This window comes from Ricinus communis, chromosome 2 (assembly GCF_019578655.1).
Source record: "Ricinus communis isolate WT05 ecotype wild-type chromosome 2, ASM1957865v1, whole genome shotgun sequence".
NCBI classification, from domain to species: Eukaryota; Viridiplantae; Streptophyta; class Magnoliopsida; order Malpighiales; family Euphorbiaceae; genus Ricinus; species Ricinus communis.
Window position 1 is genome coordinate 34,205,140 of NC_063257.1, and position 24,700 is coordinate 34,229,839.

The 24,700-nt window shown below is 33.0% G+C and overlaps 1 protein-coding gene across 2 annotated transcripts; it reads right to left on the reverse strand.

The window, feature by feature from the left end:
• Nucleotides 1-731: 731 nt before the first annotated feature.
• On the reverse strand, nucleotides 732-6,316 carry LOC8264484 (probable protein phosphatase 2C 44). Of its 2 annotated transcripts, none has more exons than XM_048371209.1 (5): nucleotides 6,105-6,316; nucleotides 5,454-5,702; nucleotides 5,069-5,345; nucleotides 4,810-4,964; nucleotides 732-1,349 (listed from the first exon to the last, which is right to left on the reverse strand). In XM_048371209.1, the coding sequence occupies exons 2-5, from the start codon at nucleotides 5,634-5,636 to the stop codon at nucleotides 1,212-1,214; spliced, it is 753 nt and encodes a 250-aa protein (XP_048227166.1). In that variant the 5' UTR covers nucleotides 5,637-5,702; nucleotides 6,105-6,316; the 3' UTR covers nucleotides 732-1,211. The 2 variants fall into 2 exon arrangements, with proteins under 2 accessions (XP_048227166.1, XP_002514493.1); XM_002514447.4 differs by lacking the exon at nucleotides 6,105-6,316 and adding an exon at nucleotides 5,840-6,098.
• Nucleotides 6,317-24,700: the final 18,384 nt, after the last annotated feature.

Here is a 24,700-nt window from a genome sequence, read left to right on the forward strand (position 1 = left end):
AACAAATATTAATGTTTTAATTTTTTTTTTTTTATAGAGAAAGAAGAAAAATTATTTTTAAGGAAAAGGCCAAAACATAGTAATGTATTAATAACAATAAAGACAGAGTGAACTTGGCTCTCCAAATGTAGAGAGCCAAATCCATTCTCTAATTTATATTTTAACAAATAAAAAATGTTAGAGTTTTATTTTGTTGAATAATTATTTATAATAAAAAATTTAGCTTATATAAAGAGTCATTTAGAAATGCTCGTAGTATTTAATTATATTAATAAATTATTATAATTAAAATTATATTAATTCTTATAGATATATATAGTGCTTACACCTATGGCACAACATAATGATTCAATAAATAAAAGAAAAAAATAAGAATAAACATAAAAGAAATAAATTAATACTTAAGTAAAAGTGAAGGGCAAATGTGAAAATTTAAATTTAAAGAACATCAACTTTCTTTCTTTTATTTTTCATCCTTATTTAACTCTCCTTATTTTTAGTTTTCCTTTCCACCACTTAGCCAAACATAGGGTAAAATGTTTGACTTGGCTTATATACACTATTCAGAATGTGCTAATCATGAGGGTATCATTGTAAGGTGAAAAAGGGGAACTCCTTTTTGTGCTTATACTAATCTAAGAAACTGTTTGGCCAGCTAAAGTTTAAAGACTGTCAAAAAGCAAAGTAATTATGTGACAGTAGTATATTATAATAATAGGTAAAAAAAAAAAAAACAAGAAGACTGCATTAACAAAGTAGCAGTCACTGTGTGATATATAAATCTATAACCACAACCACCACTGCACTATATTACACCAGAAAAGTAGCACAATTAGCTTATTTATGTTCACAACCTATACACAGAATTAGAATCTAAACTCACTTTTTGTTTAACTCCTACCATCTGTCCAATGAAAGAATTAGCCCCCATTAATTGCACCCCAATCCCCAGCAAATAAATAGATCATTGGCATCATCAACCATGAAGGGTATCTCTTTCCTTGATCAAATAAAAAATGCTTCACCACTTCCTCTAACACTCAGCTTTCTAAACAATAAGAAAAATTACAACTACATAAACAAAGCCTTCACACCCAGATAAGCCCCCTGTTTCCAGCTTCAAATATATACTCAACTAGCTCATAATGTGAAGGGCCAACATATATCAATGCTCGGTGACTTTGGTAATGGCAGTGTGCTACCAACCACAATCATCCAAAACGGATCACAATGCATGATATATCATCCTTGCTCTTTCTTGCTAATGCCTCAGTTGTCAAGCGCTTGGCAGCCGCTTGCGGATCCTTAATGGGTTTCACCAAATCAACTGCCTCTTGATTTTGCATTACCTGCCAAGTATTAGATAACTGATTAGCATACTCTGTTGGGATTATAGTACAAAGCAAGTGTGTTTGAACTCGTACACCTTGGATTAAAGTTTGAGTTGGATGTGGTGTCGAGCTCATACATACACACATATATATATATATATATATAATGTTTCATTCACGAGGTCCTTGGACAAAATTCAAGAATATAAACCACAGAATCCGCTCACCTATCAGATATCATAACAAATGCAGGACTATAAATCCCATAGACCCCTAATCGCTTAGATATGAAAAAGAAATGGTTGGATGGTTGTACATGTAAATATATGCATTACAAACAAGAACAGCCTTTTGAAACTCCTACCAGAAAATAGAAACCAAAACCTGAAAAAAGTAGACTAATGCCTTGTATAAGCAAGAAAATACTTTCTAATATATATTTACATCTCTAGTCTAGATTACTGTGGTCTATAATTCTTAAATGCACAAGTGAATTAACGCGCTAAGAGATCCTAGAGCCTAGACACAAGGCACAAGGCATAGGCATGCACTTGAGATAAGTGAGGCACAAATAAGAGATTTTTTTAAAAAATTTAAAAGCAAATAAATTTAAAAACATATACATAGATAATTCATACTTCAATATTAATAGAATGATATTTTGAAAAAACCAAGTCCATAAAACTTAATCCTAAGAGACGTGACATGGCATAATTAACAAATGACTTGGCACAAAGATTGTGCTATTAGTGACGAAGCTGCCATCAAAGCAGGTGAGGTAATTGCCCCCCCAATTGTTTCTCGGAAATTTTGTATATTAACACTAAATTTGACGGAAATACTATGATTGCACCCCTTAAAAATATCACTGCCCCTCTTATTTCTTGCTCTGTTCGTTTAAGAAAAAAAAATCGCTCCTCCAAGGTACAATAATAAATTAATATTACAAGAGAAATATTTTCGTGGTTGTCAGTGTAAGAAGTGAGAGGCACCTAGAAAAGGAAAGCAAAAAAAGGGGAAAGGAAAGAATAGTACAAGAGCCAGAGAGGGTGGAGGACTGACACAAAGAGTTAGAATGAATCAACAAATGGAGTGACATATAGAAGAAACCTAGTTGTGTACAACAATATTTTCTTTCCCTCATATAGACTGTGTCTGATCTAAAGCCACAAGGCTTCTTTCTTGCATATAGTTGTTTTAACTTGATTCAGCATGTATGGGTTCATACCAAGTTTACTTCCATAGTCAAATCAATCTTGGATATTTATGGATGAAAATTAAAGAAAAAAGGGAAAAGAAAGGCCGCAAATTAAAATATTACAAAGGAGCGGATCTATGTGTGCATTGACAATTCACTCACCTTTTAGAGTTTAAGGCACTTTAAATAGTGCCTGTGCCATTAATAACTATGCTAAATTTATTTGGTGTAAATATGCAAATACCAGAAACATTTCCATATATAAGTGAAAATCATGTTCTTTATAGTAACATAAATGAATATAGCATAAATGAAAGATTTTATTTAGTAGTGGAAGAACTAGGTTATTACTAATGTGCAACTTATAAGGACATTTGCAGAATTTTAGTCATTGTGATCTTATCTCACTGGATCACGATATGTACTGAATGCAGAAACACTATAATGAAGGATATAACAATCTCAATAAAAAGACTTTTCCATTTATAAGGACTTAAACACACCATTCGTGTGTCCTGAATATTGTCCTCATGAGATTAATAATTTAGCTCTTATGACTTGTATCATACTCGTATAATTACCGATAATAAGTGCATCAGGAGGAACAACTATGAAAACTCATGCAGTTGTCCAATGCACAATAAAATGTCACTCATTTTTGTAGCACAGATCATTTTCCTAATAACCTAGTTAATCTCGCCGTCAATGGAATATAAGAAGTAGACTTCCCCAGCAAAACATCCACTAACGGATGGGCAGTCCAAGTGTGTGGGACCAAAAAAAGTGGCAACAACATCCCACAAACAGTGACCTCCATAAGCTGATTACGGAGAATGACAAGGACTTATGTCGTCCAGCTTGTAAAAGTGGAATACAGGATTAGAGTTACATCCTCCAGCTTGTAATAATGGTGTAACAAAATCCTATATCTGTACATCTAACTGTTCATTTGTAATACTTACTAGTTGATTAATGTTTACAAATAACTGCCAATGACAAGTTTTCTAAACGGAACACTTTAGAACACTCATGCAAAGTTTGCACAATACACAGGAAAACATAGTTCAACCTTGTTACAATTGTCATTATCCTAAGAGTCGTGAATTTTCCAGGAAACACACATTTGTGCTCGAGTTACATGCATGAGTGTGGTCCAAGAATGCAAGAGAAAATATTAGAAGAGCTTAAACTGACTATAGAGAGCATGATTGCATCATTTTTCTACCTCTGAATTATAATGCCGAGCCACTTTAAATAATATAATTCTAGGAGATCAACCAAAATCCTAAAAGTTTTAGGAATTTTGTACACTTCACTTGTTTGATTTATCCTTATTAAATTATTTGTCCCTTTGGCTGACGATACTTGAAAACTCTTGCTACCCATTCCCAAAATTTGATATGTTATGCCAATAAAATGTTTGCTTATAAAAGTTGAGACTTTTCAAACTTTCAGCAAGTAAAATTCTTTGGCACTAATGGCATACTGGTGCATATTTGCTAGAAAAAAATGTTAGTAATACAATTAGCAATTTTCTTGTTTGAATGTATGAAAGAAGAATACAAGGATCCTTTTGTTTGAGGCACAAAGCTAAACTCCCGCAATAACATTAATAATTCTTCTATTGAGAACAAGAAAAAGGGTAAGGTTTAATAAAACCCATTGATTTAATCAACAAATGAATAAAAATAGATGCAACAATGTGAAATCATTAAATCATGTTTACTATCCAAAACACCTGTAGATGCCCTAAAAGTTAACATGCCATAAGAATTAGGAATATAGCACCATATAGCTGCAACATGAAGTACTGTAAAACATAAGCAATGTTCTCAAACAGACACCAACTAACTGCAAGCAGAGTAAATTCTCCAAAGCTTGCAAGCACTCCTACTACTCATCAGAGCAAGCATTGTCAAATAATAACTCCTTAAGATTAGTCTCTTAATATAATTATCTATAATTTTGGGTTAGAGTACCAACTAAATAAAAGCCTAATATTAGAAACAATCTTAGCTTCCCAAATGAAATTGGCAAAAGGAAAGAGTATGTCACACTCATACATATAGTTGTTAGTGCTTATATACATGTACGCCAAGCAAATAGTATGAGAAAGGAGATTGATCTGCATTAATAGAAATAACTCTAACCTTTAAATCCTAAGTGTATAAATAAGTTCACAAAAGCTAAAATATAAGAGGGTGGAACAAACAAGTTATAAGAATATATCATAAAAATGAGAGAAAAAAATACCATTTATAAGGTACTGTGAGAACTAACCTTCCACAACCCATCACTTGCTAATATAACAAACTCCATGGTTGAGTCTATAGGCACATGTCTTACATCAGGTTCTGAACTTAAATGTGCTTTAAGACTTTGATCTCCAAAAGCACGTGCAACAGCAAGTTGACCATTAACTCTAGGAACATCTCCTGAGATAATTTATGAGCTTATGAGTAAAAAGAAAAAGAGAAACAGAAAGAAGCTGAACTGAATTCAACCCAAACTTAATTTTAGTATGTACATATATCATTACCAGGAAGGGTAGTGACAAAGCCACCTTGCTTCTCAATCCTCTTACGCTCAGTGTGCGGCTCATGGTCAACAGTAAGCTGATTGGCAGAGCCTCTCTCACAAACAACAGCTCTAGAATCACCGATATTGGCAACCCATAAGTCCTTGCCATCGATAACAATAGCAGTAACGGCGGTGGAGCCCCCAGGTCCCAATTGCATAGAATTCTCTAATATAAACTTATCAGTGTTTTTGTAAGCATTTTTAATGGCAGTTTTAGGGTCATCCCAGAACTGGGGCTGTAAAAGAAAACCAGGACTCATACATATAGCAACATATATAGAACAGTAATGAACCAAAAAAAAAAAAGAGAGAAAGAAATAAGCAAAGTAAAATAGAAAAAGAACCTCTTGAAGTATATTAAGGAAAAGATTGTCTTTCAAATAACTAGGAACACGATCCCCAAGATGACCATCAAAGATAGCAAATAAGCCAAGCTCATGATTCTTGATTTTTCGATATTCAGCAACATGGTAGTCTTCCATATCATGTCCTGATTTGCCTTCTACAAGCTGAAATCCATGTGACATCTTTTTACTTGATGATTTACTTCTTCCTTTTCCTGTGTCTGGGGATGATGAGTTCAGGCATGAACTCTGCTCAATCAAGAATAACAAAAAAACCCAATCACGATCAGCATATTCAAGAATTTTTTAAAAAAAATGGGTTCAAGAGTTAAAGACAGAAAGCAATCAACAAAGTAAAAAAAATTCAAAAAATAATTAAGGAAAACCTTGATCTTTTGGAAGAAGGTCGGGGGTTTAGAGGTGCGAGAAGCACCTGCAACTGAGTGCTTACTCATTATTAGTATTATTATTTATTCTTCTTCTTCTTATTATTATTATCAAATCATATAAATTAAGAAAAAAAATCAATTAGAATCAATGGTTTCTCTGCTTTCTCTCTGTATTGTTAGTATTCAAGGACATAGCATTAGACAAGAAGAAGAGGGGAGAAAGAAGGAAGAAGAAGAAGAAGAAGAGGAAGAGAGCGTTTACCAAATTTTTATTTTATTTTATTTATTATTCTTATTATGCTGCGGGCAGTCAAAGCTCAGATTTTTCTTTTATTTCATTTTCTTCTTTTTTTCGTTTTCCAATAAAATGTTTATATTATTAATTTTATTTAAGTTTTGAATTCGTCTCCTCCAATATGATTTCGTAGCCAACCAAAAATCAAATCAATGGCTAACACGCGGATTCCCATTTAGGCATTCTTGGGGCTGAGCATGGTGTGCTAAAACAAAATACCATTGTTTTTAAAAAATTTAATTGCCAAAAATTTGTACACTTTGTATTTATTATCAAATATGTACTGTTTAAATTTTAACACTGATTCAATTTTAATCTTTGATGAAACTACCAATAAAATTTATTGACGTGGTATAAATTTCAACAATAATAATAAAAAAGAAAAATTGAGTCAGCACCCTCATTATTAAATATCATCGTTTAAGCATATAAGATTAATAAAATTTCAAAAGTAAGAAAAGAACTAATTTATGAACTTAAATGATAATATTTTAGTAATTGAACGAATCAATAACTCTAATATTAACTCGGTTCCTTTTATTGTTGCCGGATTTCATGCCAAGTGTCAGCATCCATTTTTCGGATTCAAATATCGAGGAAATTATAAAAAATCCTATGATGAAAGTTACTGTATTTCTCAAGTCACGAGAGATTGAGGATGAGTGAATCCAAGTCAGGATTGAGGATAATCGAATCGAAATTACTTCTCTAAAATCAATTTTCACTCAATTATCAAGAAAAATAAAATTTGAGGGTCAAAATGATGAATTTCGTAAAATTAGGAACTAAAATGCAAACATTTCATAAACTTCCCATATTTAGGTGCAGAGCCGATTGGCTGATTTTCAAAATTCAACACCGTTTTACACGTATTTTTGACTTAAAATGCTCAAATTAGTAAAAATAAGTTTTTAGAAGATATTTATAATAATTGTTAGAATTCTCAATATTTATTTAGTGATAATTATTTAAATCATAAGGATTTTAATTTGATTTATTAGATATTAATCTTAAAATGATTGAGTATCTGATAAAAGAAGAAGATAATTGTTTCTTTTTAATTAGATAATTAAGTAGTTATTTAAGATTTTCTAACCCTACTGTTATAAATAGAACATGATGCTTTAGATCTAGGAAGAGCTACATCGATTATAGGCTACTATTACTAAAAAATACTAAAAACCTACGTTCGATTAAGCAGAGAGCCTTTTTAGTAACTGGAGAGCAAAGTCACTAAGAAAAAACCCTAGATTAGGAAACCTTTTTGTGGAATGACAAAAGATTTTCCAAACTTAAGCAGCATTGGATTCTCAACCGATCCTTGATTTAACAACCTCATCATCTTCAGAGATTTGCGGATCAGCAAACTGCGGTGACAACTTGAGAGTTCCCCCACATCCAACATCATCAACATCAATTCTCCCTTTAACTGGTTTTTGTGTTTTTATGATTCTAGGAACATGATTAGGATAACTTTCACTGTTTCCTATATTTTACATGATTAGATTAGGGTTTCTTATGAATTAATATGTTGTTGATTTTATTAGATTTTGAATATAATAATAATAAGAATATATAGGATTTTGAATCTTATAATATGTTTGCTTTTATATTTTGAATCTGATTAGTCAAATTATTAGGATTACATGTTGGATTTATTTGTTCTTTATAGTTTTGCAATTGAATTAGATTTCTAAGGTTGTATGATTGAAATTTAGGATCTGTCATGTGAAGTTTTATTTGCCTTCTATTAGTTTTTTTTTCGTTTTCTAAGGTGTTTATTGTATTTATGATATCTGGCTTAATTTGATTTGTTTTGTTATGATTCTTACTTCATTTTCTGAGTTTTAATCATGTTTTTATCTTTAGTGCATGTTAAATCGGCTTTTGGGCGAGGGAGGATCGAGAAAAGATGCAAAACGGGCTGTTACCAAGCCCTAGAGGCAATCAGTTTTGCACCAGTTTTAGCCTTATTTTTGGATCTTTTATGCAATTATTGGTAATTTTTATATATTATAACTTAGTTTATACATTTTTCTTTTAATTTTTAGTTTTAAGAAGATTGTAATAGCTAGATTTAATTTTTCTGCACTTTATTTTTGCTTTATTTTGGATATATATCTGCTATTTGATTGTCTAATTAAAACTGGACATATAGATATTAGACATTAGAATTGGACTTGGCATGAAAATTGTAGTCCATTAGGATAAGCAGATGCTATATTAGGCCTAAATTTAAAATCCATATAGACTTAATGGGTTTTGCTATGTTTTAATTGAATTGATTGGACCATATTAGATTTAAGATCACTGAATTGAGCCTATTCATATAAGGTAGTCCATTAAACTTAAAGGTTGAAAATTAAAGCATAACTTATAATTAGAGTAGACTAAGTGGGCTTTGCACAAAATTAATTAGTAAGTTAATAACTTGGAATATGGGTTGTGCTTTAATAAAATGGGCTAGATTCAGGGGACCTTACATATTTTCGTGCTTGATGTGTAATATATAAATGTTGCATTTACAGGAAATAGCCCGTTAAATAATAAAATTAAAGACGACTATACACAAATGAGGAAGTTCACTTCCGGATCCATCTCTGGATTTATGATGTAAGCTTCCTTATGGAATCGAGAAACATCACTCATTAGTAAAAGTGTCCAGGTGAATTACCCGAATGGCGACTCCCATCTTCGCGCTAGTCTCAGTGACTAGTTAGCGTGTTTCCGATTAGGTTGAAAAGCCTTGCAGTGCCGTAGTCACTAAAGATACCTGGGTGCGTGTCCAAAACTGCCTCCCACAGTGGCGACTCCGCTAGGGATAAGAGAAGTTGATTCTAATGTATGTCTGTCTTTAATTTTATTATTTAATGGGTGGTGTTTGCATCATTAAACTTTCACAAATTGTGCACATTGGTCCCTATAGCCCCGATAATATCGGTTAGTGGTTCTTTGATTCCACTCGAACCCTATAACTGCGACACTAGTTAACCATCACTCACAAGTAATGAGTGAATTTCCTTCATCGCATGGACCCTTGAGTGGAGAGACGAGCCAATGAAGAACACTTTTTACTTGTGGGAGCCTTTTATCCTTACTCAAGACTCAGGTCACGGTAATAACAGTAGCAATCTCCCTTAGGATCCCTTGTTGCTTACTATATGAAATGTTTATCCTTATAAGTAATTAAGCCCAAGTATTGGAAAGCCTTGGCCTAAGAACATATGGAATCAGGCCCCGGGCCCAAAATATGCATGCTTTATACTTATACTGAAAAACATTGGCCTTGTTTGTTTTAAATCTGCTTTAAGAGATTATGGCATGCGCGTTGGGCTTACTATCCCTTGTTGGTAGGAAACCTAGGCCCAAAATCCTAAAGAAGAAGCACTCATCATGAATCGTGTGTGGGAGAAATAAGGTCGGAAGGATGCTTTGTATAATGACTTTGTGTATGCTAAACCTTTCTCTTTTTCCTTTTGCATAGCACGTGCATCATGCATCCCCTGCAATGCATACATCATACTAACACCTTGTCTTTTAGCCATATAGATTTATCACCTTTGATTTGAAAGAGACAAGAGGGTGTCAAGCTAGAATGGATATCAAAAGGGTCATTCTTACCAACAATTAAGACAAGAGCCCAAGAAGTCCATTACTTTTACAGATGGTCCTCGAGCAAGATATTGATATTATCAAGACTACAATCATAGCTGAACTAAGGATTATGATTCGAGAGGAACTCCAACAAGTTTTGGTTGAGATTTTTGGGAAATAGGCTATCCAAAAGACTACTACTACTACAACAACAACTACTACTCATGATGTGGAAGCACATGGTGAGCACCTCTGGAATCTAGATGACTACATGCTAGAACAAGCTAAGAAAGAGTCAGCTCTTACTGCAAAATCCATTATGGAATCCAAGATTTTGCAAAGTCTGACTAAAAGGATTGACAAGATGCAAGATATACTGAAAGATCAAGGGTTAATTCAACCTTTGATTTCGATGAATTGATGCTGATTGGAGAAGACAAGGTTCCTTCTAAATTTCAAATGAATGAAATGCAGAAGTTCAATAGAATTGGAGATCCAAAGGCGCACCTGAAGCAATATTCTACTCTCGTGAGTACTACTTATTTTGCTATTGTAACTTAAAAAAAATCATAAATATAAATAAATAAATAAAGATTAAAAAAATTTCCTCCCCTTTTTCTTCTCTCTTCCTTTCCCCCTTCCTTCTTTTTCCTTCCTTCTTTCTCCCCTTTCCCCCCGTCACCGACATCCTTCCCTTCTTCCCGCCTACGCTGATCAAGCTACCGACTAGTCACCTAGCTTCTCCTCCTTCCCCTCCTCGCCACTGCGCCACCTTCCTCTTCCTCCCTCCCTCGCTGCTGACCTCCGCATGGGGAAAAGGAGCTACCGCCGTTGATTTGACTGTCTGCCGCCATCCGTTCACTCTTTCGACGCTAGAACCGAGCTCCCCCCTACTAGGAACCTCCGAGCCAAGCTTCCCAGCCGTGATTTCCCCACCAACAGCTGTGTGAGAGCTTGTCGGAGCCGAGACTTTCCGACCTCGATCCAGTGTCTTCTGGCGATTTTTCAGCCAAAACTTTTGTGTTTTCAGACTCCTCGCAACTCAAGCTTCACGTAGGAGCTTCCAGATTCGAATTCCGACATCATTGGCAGTACCGGCTTGTGGACCCTGGTGTTTTTCGGACATGCAAAATTTTGAATTTTCGGCTCAATATAATTTTATTTAGACCCTATTTATTATTTTATAATGGTAGAAAATATTGTTGCTTAATTATCAATTTTGGATAAATTAACTTAATTAAATTTAATTAATTATGACTTAATATAAATGCTACAATTAATGGGTATGATTAATTATTATGTTGATTTGTGGTAGATGTGACTGTGTTGAATTAGTTTAAATACCAGAAAACTAGTTTAAATACCAGAAAATTATGTGTTGGTTGGTTGTCGAAATAAATATTATGTTGGACCTTCTGTAAAATAATTGTGATATGTGGTGTGTTGCAGAGTCTAGAAAAATAATGTAGATTTGGTGGTCCCACTCCCGTTAATTAATTGCATAATATTTGAAGTGTTTCTAGTAGGTTCTGGACCCGTTATATGGGGAGTAAACGTCCATATTTTAGAGGAGATTCTGCTGAATTTTCGGTAAAATTTCCGAGTCTGAATTTTTCTAGGCAGTCTGATCTAGGAGTCTAGACCTAGAAAAAATTAAGATTATCTTATTAATAAGTATTTTCGTGAATAGATAATCCGTCCATCCGGCCAGCTCCACCCGAGTTGTAGGAGCAGACTTCAGAGCGAGGCTGAACTGTGAGTTAAAGTCATATAATCAATTGTGCCTTTGTCATGTCTAAATTAAATATGATGCTAATCAATTAGTAATTAGAATAATTATTATTATCCTTATTATGAGTAATCCCATTTGATTTATAATTACCACAAATATTATTAGCATTATAATTAGTAGATTTATTTTCATAAACATTAATATCATATTTAATGTTATCTTAATATTATTATTATTACTTCACATAATCTGCATGTTTGCTTCACTCGAGACTACTAAATTTTAATTTCCAATATGTTATTAAATAAGTTGTGTTTGCCTATATTTATACTGTTTATATTTACTATATATGTTATGATTGTGACATTAGGATGAGGCGATAGTAGAACATGCCACCTGATGGGTTGCATCAGGACCGCGTGCACACCGGTGATAGTTAGAGACAAGTAGTAACGATTATTTTTGGGTTTTGTCCTGGTCGAGTATAACTCTCTAGGCTGTGGAAGTTTGACTGCCAGAGGAAGGTCCCTATTCGAGCGTTGCTCTCTAGGCGCCGAATTATTTGGGAATCAAGTGTTCAAGCCGGATTAAGGACTCTGGTTGAGCTTCGCTCTTTGGGCGCCAGACCTATTGGAATAAGGGAGCCGACAGGCTACTAGTATTGTGGGTTAAGGTTCTGTAGAGGCACTCGTCCCATAAGTATTTCAATAGTAATTTCTTTCTGAATTATGGCATGGCACGTATTTTAGTATAATATAACATGACATCCTGATCAAATAAATGTTATATTGAGAAAACTGTAATTATTTTAAGATTATATGATTTTAAATCATTCTCGGGGCTGATAGTCTCAAATTTAATTTTCAGGTGACAGTTAGGGTTCTCCGTCAGCTTGCGTTTGATAGCCCAACTTTCTTCTCCATCGAGCCTATTGTATACTTTCATATTTTTAATTAATTTAAATTTTAGACTCTCCACAGTAATATACTTGATATGTTATGTTTGATATGGTCTCTAACAAATTGTGAAGTGTTATTAATGTCTAGTTAGAGACTTGTGTATGGCATGTCAGACTGGTATAATATTATGTTTATATGCATCTTTGAAATGTCAATTAGTAAGGCTTACTACGAGTCTTATTGGCCTTAAGCCTACACATTCCCTAGTGCCGGTCACAGGCCCATAGATCGGGTCGTGACAAAGTTGGTATCAGAGCCTAGGTTTAGATTTCCTTCGACCTAGGTTAGCTTCTTTAACTACTACGGAGTTACAAATCGAGTAATTAATTATAGAATATTTGAAGTGTTTCTAGCAGGTTCTGGACCCATTATATGGGGGGTAAATGTTCATATTTTAGAGGAGGTTCTGCCAAATGTTTGGTAGAATTTCCGAGTCTGAATTTTCTTAAGCAGTCTGATCTAGGAGTCTAGGCCTAGGAAAAATTAAGATTATCTTATTAACTGAGTATTTTCATAAATAGATAATCCGTCCATCCAGCCAGCTCCACCCGAGGCGTAGGAGCAAACTTCAGAGCGCAACTGAACTGTGAGTTAAAGTCATATAATCAACTGTGCCTTTGTCATGTCTAAATTAAATACGATGCTAGTCTATTAGTAATTAGTATAATTATTATTATCGTTATTATGAGTAATTCCATTTGATTGATAATTACTACGAATATTATTAGCATTATAATTAGTAAATTTATTTTCATTATCATTAATATCATATTTAATGTTATCTTAATATTTATTATTATTATTTCACATAATCTACATGTTTGCCTCACTGGAGACTACTAAATTTTAATTTCCAATATATTATTAAATAAGTTGTGTTTGCCTATATTTATACTATTTATAATTACATATATGACATGGCATCCTGATTTAATAAATGTTATATTGAGGAAATTGTAATTGTTTTAAGATTATATGATTTTAACTCACTCTCGAGGCTAACAGTCTCAAATTTAATTTTTCAAGTGACAGTTAGGACTCTCCGCCTTCTTACGTTTGACAGTCCCAATTTCTTCTCCATCGGGTCTATTGTAAATAATTTATACTTTCATATTTTTAATTAATTTAAATTCTCGACTCTTCGCAGTAGTATACTTGATATGTTATGTTTGATCTGGTCTGTAACAAATTATGGAGTCTTATTAGTGTCCAGTTATAGACTTGTGTATGGCATGTCGGACTGGTATAATATTATGTTTATATGCATATTTGAAATGCTGATTAGTAAGGCTTACTATAGGTCTTGGTGGCCTTAAGCCTACCCTTCCCTAGTGATGGTCACGGGCCCACAAATCGGGTCGTGACAGCTAAGACCCAAATCATCAAGCTTTTTGTACTCTCATTACAAGGGCTACCTATGAATTGGTACCATGGGTTGGAAAGGCCATCAAGTCTGATTGAAAAAGGCTTTGTGATGCTTTTGTGTAGTAATACGACTATAATGCTCACCTAGAAGTCTTTATAAGATATTTAGAATTGAAAAAGTAAAATTTCAAAGCAGTTCTAATGAAGAACAATCCTTCTGAAAAGGATCAAGTTCGGATGATAGTCCGAAATATTCCCCCATCTTAGGTGGAAAAGCTGTGGATGGTGAATCCCAAGACCTTTGCAGACTTGTACAATGAGGGCTTACAAGTAGAAGAAATTGAAAATGTTAAAGCTGGTTGGAGCATGGAAAACTTTGAAGCTATAGAGATTGAAAAGCTACCATCTGAAGATGATCAAGCTTCAAAACATTCAACTCTCGATTTGTTTTAAGATAAAAATATGATTACGCTTTTAGGATCAATGATATAACTTTAATTTTTGCTTGTTTTGTGATATTTATCTTAATGATATTTTACATGACAGTGATTACTACATGAGTATGTTTGACATTAATTCCATTCGAATTGATTTATTTAATTTGGGCATAATGATAATCCTATGTATATTTCTACTACATATAATTTAATTATTGAAGAGAGGAAAAAGTGAGAGAAAAAAGAAAAAAGAAAAAAAGATGGTATTTGACACAATATGATTGAATTCAAGGTAGCAAAATTATTCAAAATACTGGAAGCAAAGCAAGAAGGCCAAGTTCATCCTCCATTACATTAGTTACAATCTTGAGAATAATAAGGGCCTCCAAAGATAGAAGTGATTAAAGATTGGTGCTCTCAACATGCAAGACCGTTTTCATCTAACTCCAAAAAGAAATTTAGATCGAGCTAGAAATTTCCATATCAAATAAGAAAAATTAAGCTCGAAGATGCTGAAAGGAGTTCAAATCTCGGGGGCAATAAGTTCACAAATCAATCTATACCAGATACTATCTTTGAGAGAAATAAAAAAAATAGGAAGACATAAATCCTACTGACTAGAATAATTGTACAGGCAAAAGTTAAGAAAATAAAATGAGGAGAAAATATTCGACTAGAAAATCCGAATGGACTAGTTGATAACAAGAATAATATTATATGAAATAGAAAATGTACACGTTTGTGCAATTATTAAATAAAAAAAATTTGATTAGAGTTCTTGTCAAACTCGCACATTGATTTCATTGCTTGCGCACTACCAAAAAGAGAGAACAAAATAAGAAGTAGAATCTATGAAATCTGAATAAAAGCAAGATCATTTTTTCTTCAACTTTTGTTCTTGTACTTCTTGCGGGAAAATTCAAGAATTTATAGCACTCAAGTCCTTATCAATCTTGATATCATGCACAATGAATTGGCAAAACTAGAGCCTTTTAGTTTTAATTCAAGAAATCTTGTCTAAGGAAAAGTCCTAAAAATTAGTGGAATTAACTACAACTTGACAAAAGAGACTGCGAGTACTCAAGCAACCAAATCTACAAAAAGAGAAAGAAAAAGAAAAGAGAGAAAATAAAAAAAGTATAAAGAATATAAAATGCTAAGTCGAAAACCCGAAATGGTTGTTTGGGCTAAAATAGAACTAAGGTGAAACCTGAAAGGGTAGCTTAGGCAAAAGTTAAGACATTAGCAAAAATAGAGTTTGCTAAGTTGAAAATCTGAAACGGTGGCTTAGACAGAAATAGAGTTTGTTAAGTTTAAAATCTGAAAGGTAGTTTAGGCAAAAGTTAGGGCGTAAAATTAAGGAAAGAAAATAGATTTCGTTGCTATCTACATTAGATTGTCATGAAGCAAATTATCATTGCACAAGTATCAGTACAGCCCCAAGCCAAAATAATTCAGTTCTTGTATGCTTGAGTTATCTCTAGATCTCCTTTGTCTCTATTTATTTAAAGTTCATTTGCATAAATCTCGACAAAAAGGAGGTAGCTGTCAGCACCTATTTTCGGATCTAGATATCGAGAGAATTACAGAAAATCCTATAATGAAAGTTACTACCTTTCTCGAGTCTCGGGAGATTGAGGATGGGCGAAACCAAATCAGGGTTGAGGATAATTGAATTAAAATTACTTTTCCAAGAATCAATTTGGACTCAATTGTCAAGGAAAATGAAGTTTGAGGTTCAAAACGATGAATTTCGTAAAATCGGGGACTAAATTGTAAACTTTTTATAAACTTCCCATATTTAGAGCCAATCGGCTCTGTGCAGACCGATCGGCTCTACACAATGTCGATTGGTTGATTTTTAAAATTCAATACCGTTTTACACGTATTTTTGACTTAAAATTATTAAAAATAAGTTTCTAGAAGGTATTTATGATAATTTATTGATCTCTTGTTATGAATGAAGGTTTTGCCTTTTGAATAAGGTTATGATGATTTGGATTATGCATCATAGTTGTCTCTTTTGAGGATGAATTAAGCTATTTATTGTGAAACATGTACGAATGGTAGATGCTTGAGTCATTTGATTAACAATGATTGAGTTTACATTTTTAAAGAAAAAATTTAATTCAAGTTGTTCTTGGATTGCCATAATCTTTGCATTAATGAGATTCTTTAAAGTAATATCTTGAAGATGAATATGAATGTTCTTCATTATTTTTTACAAAGGTTAATTCTTAAGTTGCTATATACTTGAGGATAAGTAAAGGTTTATATGTGGGGGTATTTGATAGATTCATATTATGTGTATATATATTTAGGATATTTTAGTACTTTAATAGTATATTTTATATACATAATATGTGGAAATATATGCTTATTACCTCACTTTAGCTTTATTGTCCAATTTTAGGTATCATTAGCCAAAAAGAGAAAATATGGAGCAAGATAGTAACAAATGGGCTTAAATAGGATTACTGCTGCCAAGACCTAGAATTAAGACGTGTGGAATGCTATTTTCACATGCCTGACCGAATAATGCAATGCCAAAAGGAGGGATTAATTAGTCTTGTAATTATGGACCATTATTAGTTATTTATTATATTTAGGATAATTAAGAGTTGTTAGAAGATAACTCTTAAAAGTCTTGTATTTAGAGGACGACTCTACAAAAGGAATCTCCACAAGTATTGGAGACCAGATATACAATTATACAGTTTGCACCTGTCCATTATTCCTCTCTACAAAATTCCCTACGGCTTATCTTCTCTAAATATTTAGTTTTAGTTTTCATTATTTTTTCAAGATTAAGGTGATTTTAAGAAGTGGAGAGTGAGAACTAATCATCTTAATACCTTGAAGAATTCTGGATCTAGAAGGATTCTGGTCATTAGATATTAGGCTAGTTTTCTTAAGTGTTTAGTTTAGTCTTTTACTTATGTATGAACCTTATTATCTTTTTATTTAATGAGTGATTTTTTTACCTTCATATCTTTATCAGTTTCAGTTATTATTCTTAGTTGACCATTATATTAATTCAACAATAATAATTGCTATAAGATTCTTTAGATTGAATGTATTAGCAACATCATCTTTATTGCAATCTATGTTGGTATAAGAAACTTTAGTTGCATTATTAGCTTGAGTAATTAAAGGAAAAGGAAAATTACCATCTCATTCATTAGATGTAGGCTTAAGGTTAAAACAAGGGGATTACTAAATAATTGGCTAGGATAAATACTGTTTTTATCATATAGTTTTAATTAATCATATCATTTGCATATTTACTTTATAACTTATTTTATTTCTTTTGTGAATATTATACTTTTTCCAAATATTGGCTTAAAGTGTTTAGATTTATTTTTAGTGTTTTTGTATGATAAGTAGTTTGTATAATAGTGACCCTACAGTTTCTTGAGAAATTACTATAAAAACGATTCGTGTGCTTGCGATTACTAATTTACAAACATCATCCTCATTTTTATAAAAAAGCTTAATCTCAAAGTTGAATTAAGGAGTGGAGAGTCCATCTTAGGCCATGAATTTGAAATGGGTATGAACAAAATGAAGGACTAAAAGAAATAGGAGTATGGTCGATGTGGAGACGCGAAGTAGAGAGCATACTGAGGGGATTTTTGATTGCTAATAGGCATAAGGTGAAGAGGTAGTTTTCATGCTTGCTAAGCACATGTCTCAAATGCAATTGGCATTGTTTATGTATCATGGGTAGTAAAAACTGACTTTATCTTCCATAAACGCGAGTTTTTTGTTTTTGAGTTTATTAAAAGATGATGTTGTCGTTGCTTGATATCCATTCTTTGTTGATATTTTTGTTTGTTTGAACAAACAATGTTTAGATGAAGAACAAGTGAGCTAGAAGAATCCTAATGGAACCCTGACATTTGACTATTTGGGGAGCGGATTAAAATCCTTCCATATTCAAGCTAAACATGATAAGTCAGGTTTTATATAATCCTGACCATTGATTCAAAAATAATGGTTGAGATTTTTCATGCAATAAAAACTATCTATTTTATAAATTTTTAATTCAAAATTTTAAAAAAAATCTCAACCTTTTGATTTTAAATTAAAAGTGTAAAATGTAAACATGACCTATCATGTTCAACTTGAATATAAAAGAATATGTGTTTTGGGGTTTAGAATGATTTTCACTTAATTATCTAAAAAAATGCATTAACATCTAACTATCATATTTTTAGAATCGTGGTAGCCCTAATATAATTTTTTTAAAAATTAAAAGAATGGGGATTGATGTGAAAAATCTAATAGAATAGAATAAATTTATTAAAATGTGTATAGTTTGAAGATTTTAGGTAATTGGCCAATTCTTTATTATAAGAAGTAACCTCATAAAATTTCTATTTTAATTATAAAATAGATGAGTGCCCGTATTCTAGACAAATTTAAAATATTATTAAATAATTTTAATAATATATTATTATAGATACTAATAAAATATAATAAAATATTAGATAATTATATATCATAAATTATTAGCTACTAGGCTTCACTATAATTAGTGCTCTATGGATTATTAAGAATCTCAATATCTGATAATCTTTGTTTCAATACTATTTATTTCTAAATAAAATATCTAAAAGAGATCCAGACAAATTTAAAAATTTAAAATTTGGATGATTAAAAAGTGAATGAAAGAATTAATTTGGAAAAATCAATAAAGGTTTTAATTAAATCATTAAGACAAAAAAGGAGAGAAGAATAATGTCACAACCAAATTTATTTATTTCTTTTTATTAATAATTAATATTCATTAGCATGTCATTAAATATGTCATTTGCATCATGATTATATATGATCTATTTTATTATATTATGTGGTAGATAAATAAATTATTTAGTTACATATTGATTTAATTGAAAAGTAATGATTTTGGACTAAATTGAAAAGTTAGAAAGAAAGAGGATTAAATTGTAATTTGCCTATTTCCACACCAATATACCACCTCTTTCATTTGTTCTTATCTACGTATGCTTTCCAATTTCCTTTTCTTCTTTGTCTCTCTCATTTTTCTCCTTTCCTTCTTCAACTTTGATTTTCCAAATCAAACTCTACAAAACTTTTAGTAAGTGAAAATCAAATTCTTCTTTTAAGCTTGAAAGATTTGGGCTTTCTTAATCAAGGAAAACAAAGGTGAGTAATTTTAATTGCTTGATTTTGCTGTAAATTAGGGTTAATGATATGAAATTGTTGATGATTATGTGTTTTGGAATTGTTTAATCAAGAGTAAACATGCTTTTACTTGTGATCTTGAAGCTGAAATTTCTGGGCAGATTTTTCACTTATGATTTCGTGACCTTAGAGGCTTTATCTCGAAAATTTTCAAACATGAAAGTTGTAGGTATATGTCTCAAGAATATCTCTGTAAAATGGTTTTGCAGATTGTTGAGTGAGTAGGAACTTATGAGGTTCGATTTTGCTGCTGCTCTGTTTTTGGTTCAGCAGGTGACCTGGTTTTTGTGCTGACATTTTGAGGCATTTAGAGGCTGAACCAAGCAGAGAGTTAAACATGAAAGTTGTTCATTTATATATGTAGTATATGTCTGAAAGCTTTCATAATTTTTTGGTTGAGTATAACGTGAGATATGTTGAACTTAATATGGCCTGCCCGAAACTGTTTTAAGCAGAAATCGGGCTTAGGATTCAGAAATTTGTTGCTAATTGTATGTTTCACAACTTGAGCTAGAAAAGTCCAAATTGAGTAAAATTAGTGTCTATAGAAACTTTAGAATGTTAACTTTATATCTGGAGAGTTTCATCAGAAAATTCATTCGTTTGATTGGTCATTTAATAGGAAACGTTTTTTCTGTTCTGTTTAGATGGAAATTTGAGCAGCTGTATAGAAAATGCCATAACTATTTCTATACCAACGATTTTGAGGTGATTCTTTCTGCTATGGTTTCTATAAAAATGGAAGTGTAATTCTGGAAAATATGAGATTTTTATTAATTGTACATAAGTTTTGGTGTAATTTCTAAGTCAGTACCTAGAAGCTGCCTTCATCAACAAATATATTGATTTGTTGTCATTCATCTCATGCATCATATTAATATCTAGAATATATGTTATTTTGTTGAAATATGATATTTTATTGATAGTAAATATATATATATATATATTTATGCCTTGTGATTGAATTGTATTTGTATTGAATATGTGAATAGGTTCATCCAAAGGCAAGGAAGTGGTAAGAGAAAAAGAATAGGATTACTTTGTTATCCTATAACTTTTGGTAAGTATTTAATAGACTAAACTTTGTGTATATTGAGTAGGGACTGCTGTTTGATTACTTGATAATTTCTTGGTTGACTGAGTTGATATTAGTTATGTTTTTGGCTTGTTATAAAGTGAATTGATTGTGATGTGTTGTGAAGTGAATTGATTGTGATGTGTTGTGAAGTGAAATGATTGTGATTAAGGATTGATGACTTTTGTATGGATATTGTGTGATCGGAAAGCTGAGCCGGATAGCTACCCGAGTATGTGAGATGGCAAGACCGAGCCAAGGATAGTCTTGTCAAGTGGTTACCGAAATTTAAAAATGTGAGGAAATGTAAGGATGAGTCATCCGATCCTAATTTGATAGAAATAATGTGAAATTGAATTATTTGACTTGGTTGAGTTTGAGATTATTTGCATTACGTGAGATGAAATTATATGTTTATGAGAATAAACCGAAATGGTTGATTTTGTGATTGTTAGTTAAGTGTTGGTATAATTTTCTGTATTGATAAAGATTTGATAATTCTAGCCTAATATACTATAGTTTAGTAAATTAAATGCTTATTGAGTCGCTAGCTCATTCCTTAGCAAATTTTTTTTTTCAGGTTAGTGCAGTTGTAGATAGCCTTAGCTGTGCATTGCTCTTTTTGCATCAGTCAATATTATCAGGTGGGCCATAGGAGTTATCTAAAGCATTGGGGCATTTTGGGAACTTGTGTGAATTAAACTACTGTATAAATATTTCTTATATATATTAAGTATGTCATGCCACTTAAATTGTATGAATGTATATTGTAACTAAGTAGTAAATTATGTTTATAAAGTTATATATATATATATATTGCTATTCAATGGGAAGTTTGAGTTGGGGTGTTACAGTTTTTGGTATCAGAGCGGGGATTAGACCATTGGGACATAAGTTTGAGTACTTATATTTGTGTTTATGTTATGTTATATGAAGGTGTGTATGTGTTGTGATATGTTAAAGTGAGTTGGAATTTTTAATATGTTCCAATATGTTAAATGCTTGTGTGATTGAATTGATGGGAATAGAGGGGATTAAGAGCATAACATGCAAGCATATAGTAATTATGCACAACCATTTATTGTTGTGAAGTTTGTTAATGATATAGGCATGGATGAGCACTCCACTGGCCCAGTAGGTTCACATTCGTCAGTTCATGCACATCATATTGAAGCGAACAGATGCATGAAAATGAGCGATTACAAGGAAAAGTCAAGGGTATGCTCAGAATAGTCAAGAGTTAAGAAGATTAGCTCAACAATGACCACCACCTCCACTAAACGTACTGCATTGGATGCAAACTTTGGAAAGTTAAGAAAGCATGGCGGGAAAGAGTTTGAGGGGACAACTGATCCAATTGTAGCAGAGGAATGGCTAAAGTCCCATTAAAGGTGTGTTTACACAATTTAATACCCAACCGACAACCCAAATGAAAGTGAGGTATGCAACCTCATTATTTCTTAAGGATGCTAGAACGGTGGGAGAGCAGTCCGGTAGCCAAACACAACCATTGACAATGACATGGGAAGAATTCTTAAAGGAGTTCAAGATGAAGTATATGCCACCAATATATCAAGAGAGGAAGAAACTTGAATTCCTTGAATTGAAACAAAATGAGATGTCATTCTTTGACTATGAATTACAATTTACAAGGTTATCTAGGTATGCACCGGAGGAAGTAGCAACTGATGAACTCAAGAGAAATAGATTTGAGAGGGTTTGAGATTGGAGATTCGTGAAAAGTTGGCAGTGCAACCACCTACCTTTATTGCTTTATTGGAAGTCGCAACAAGAGCGGGAAGAATTATTCTTAGAAAGAAATATATTAGAAGCAAAGAAAAAGAAGATAATTGGGACGTTTACTCCATCTTTCTCTAGAGGTACCTCATTTACACCTAGGGGAGGATCGGGGAGGTCGTGAGGAGGTTTTAGAGGAAGGGGTAGTTATCGGTTTAGAGGGCCAAGTAGTATAACTTTGGGTAGAAGTGGTGGATCGATTGAACATGCGAGGTAATTCGGGTTTCTTGGTAGAGGATATAGACCCGTTTGTGGCACTTGTGGAAGGACCCATTCAGGAGAGTGTTGGGGACCGAGAGTGCAGTTTGTTATAGATGTGGGAAACTGGGCATTATGCCAATGAGTGTGTGGTAGGTAGAGGAGCATCGAGTACCTACCATTCGGGGAGGACAAAGTAGTGTTGGGGATAATGTAGTACCTACAACGACCGGTCGTGGTAGAGGTAGAGGAGGTAGAAGTGCAGCTACAAGATATGTCCATATTGAAGATGCGAACCAATCCTTACCGCAGGCAAGAGTGTATGCTGTTACGAGGCAGGAAGCAACTACTTCTCCAGAGATAATAACTGGTATAATTCCTATTTGTAGGCATGATGCATATGTGTTAGTTGACCCCGGATCTACATGTTCATTCATTTCATGTGATTTTGCATTGAAAATGCATTGTGCCATTGAATCTTTAGGACATGATATTTGTGTTTCGATGCCTGCTGGAGGAGTAATAATGGTGAATACCGTAGTTCGGGCTTGTTCTGTGATGATTTGTGGTACAAATATGTCAGTAGACCTAATTGTGATCAATTTGCGAGATTTTGATGTGATATTGGGAATGGATTGGTTATCTAGAAATCATGTCATAGTTGACTGTTTAACGAAGGAAGTAAAAATGGTTATAGATGGGGAAATAAAAATAGTGTTCACGGGTGATAGGAAAATTGTACCTACATGTTTGATTTCTGCTGCTACTGCTTTTCATTTAATGAAATTTGGGTGTGATGCTTATCTTGTGAATGTGGTAGACACTGGAATTGTTAGTCCAGGGGTTTCAGAGGTACCAATAGTCAAAGAATTCCCAGATTTATTTCTAGAAGAATTACCTGGATTGCCACCTCAACGAGAAGTGGATTTTGAAATTGAAACTATTCCAGGAGTTGCTCCTATTTCTATAGCACCTTATAGAATGGCACCGGCAGAATTACAGGAATTGAAAAAGCAACTTGAGGATTTATTGGAGAAAGGTTATATTCGACCTAGTATATCACCGTGGGGAGCTCCAGTGTTGTTTGTGAAGAAAAAGGATGGAAGTATGAGATTTTGCATTGATTATAGGAAGTTGAACCAAGTTACTATCAAGAACAAATATCCTTTACCTCGCATTGATGATTTGCTTGATCAACTCGGAGGGCAAATCATATTCTCCAAAATTGATTTGAGATCTGGGTATTGGCAATTAAAGGTTAGAGAGACTTCTATACCTAAAACGGCATTTCGGACACGATATGGTCATTATGAGTTTGTTGTTATGCCATTTGGTTTGACCAATGCACCTGCAGCATTCATGTCTTTGATGAATAATATTTTTCAACCGTATCTTGATCAATTTGTGATAGTCTTCATTGATGATATTCTGATATACTCCAGAAATTCTGAAGACCATGAACATCATTTAAGAACAGTATTACAAACTTTGAGAGAAAAACAGTTATATGGTAAGTTCAGTAAATGTGAGTTCTGGATGAATAACATTGCATTTTTGGGGCATATTATATCTGCACAAGGTGTTCAACCGGACCCATCTAAGGTGAAGGCTATTCAGGAGTGGGAATCACCAAGAAATATTTCAGAAGTTCGTAGTTTTCTGGGATTGGCTGGGTACTATAGAAGATTCGTGAAGAACTTCTCCATTTTAGCAAAGCCATTGACTAATCTGTTAAAGAAACAAGTGACTTTTCAGTGGAATGATAAATGTCAAGCTAGTTTTGAGGAGTTGAAAAATAGATTGATTACAGCACCTATACTTACATTACCTATACAAGGAGGGGAATATGTAGTCTATACAGATGCTTCACTTAATGGTTTGGGTTGTGTATTGATGCAGAATGGAAGGGTTATTGCTTATGCTTCTAGACAACTTAAACCTCATGAACAAAATTATCCTACACATGATTTAGAATTGGCTGCAATTATACATGCTTTGAAAACTTGGAGACATTATCTTTATGGAGAGACATTTCGGATATTCACTGACCACAAAAGCTTAAAGTACATACCTACACAGAAAGAGTTGAACCTCAGGCAACGAAGATGGATGGAATTATTGAAGGATTATGATTGTACCATTGATTATCACCCAGGAAAAGCAAATGTTGTGGCAGATGCACTTAGTAGGAAGAC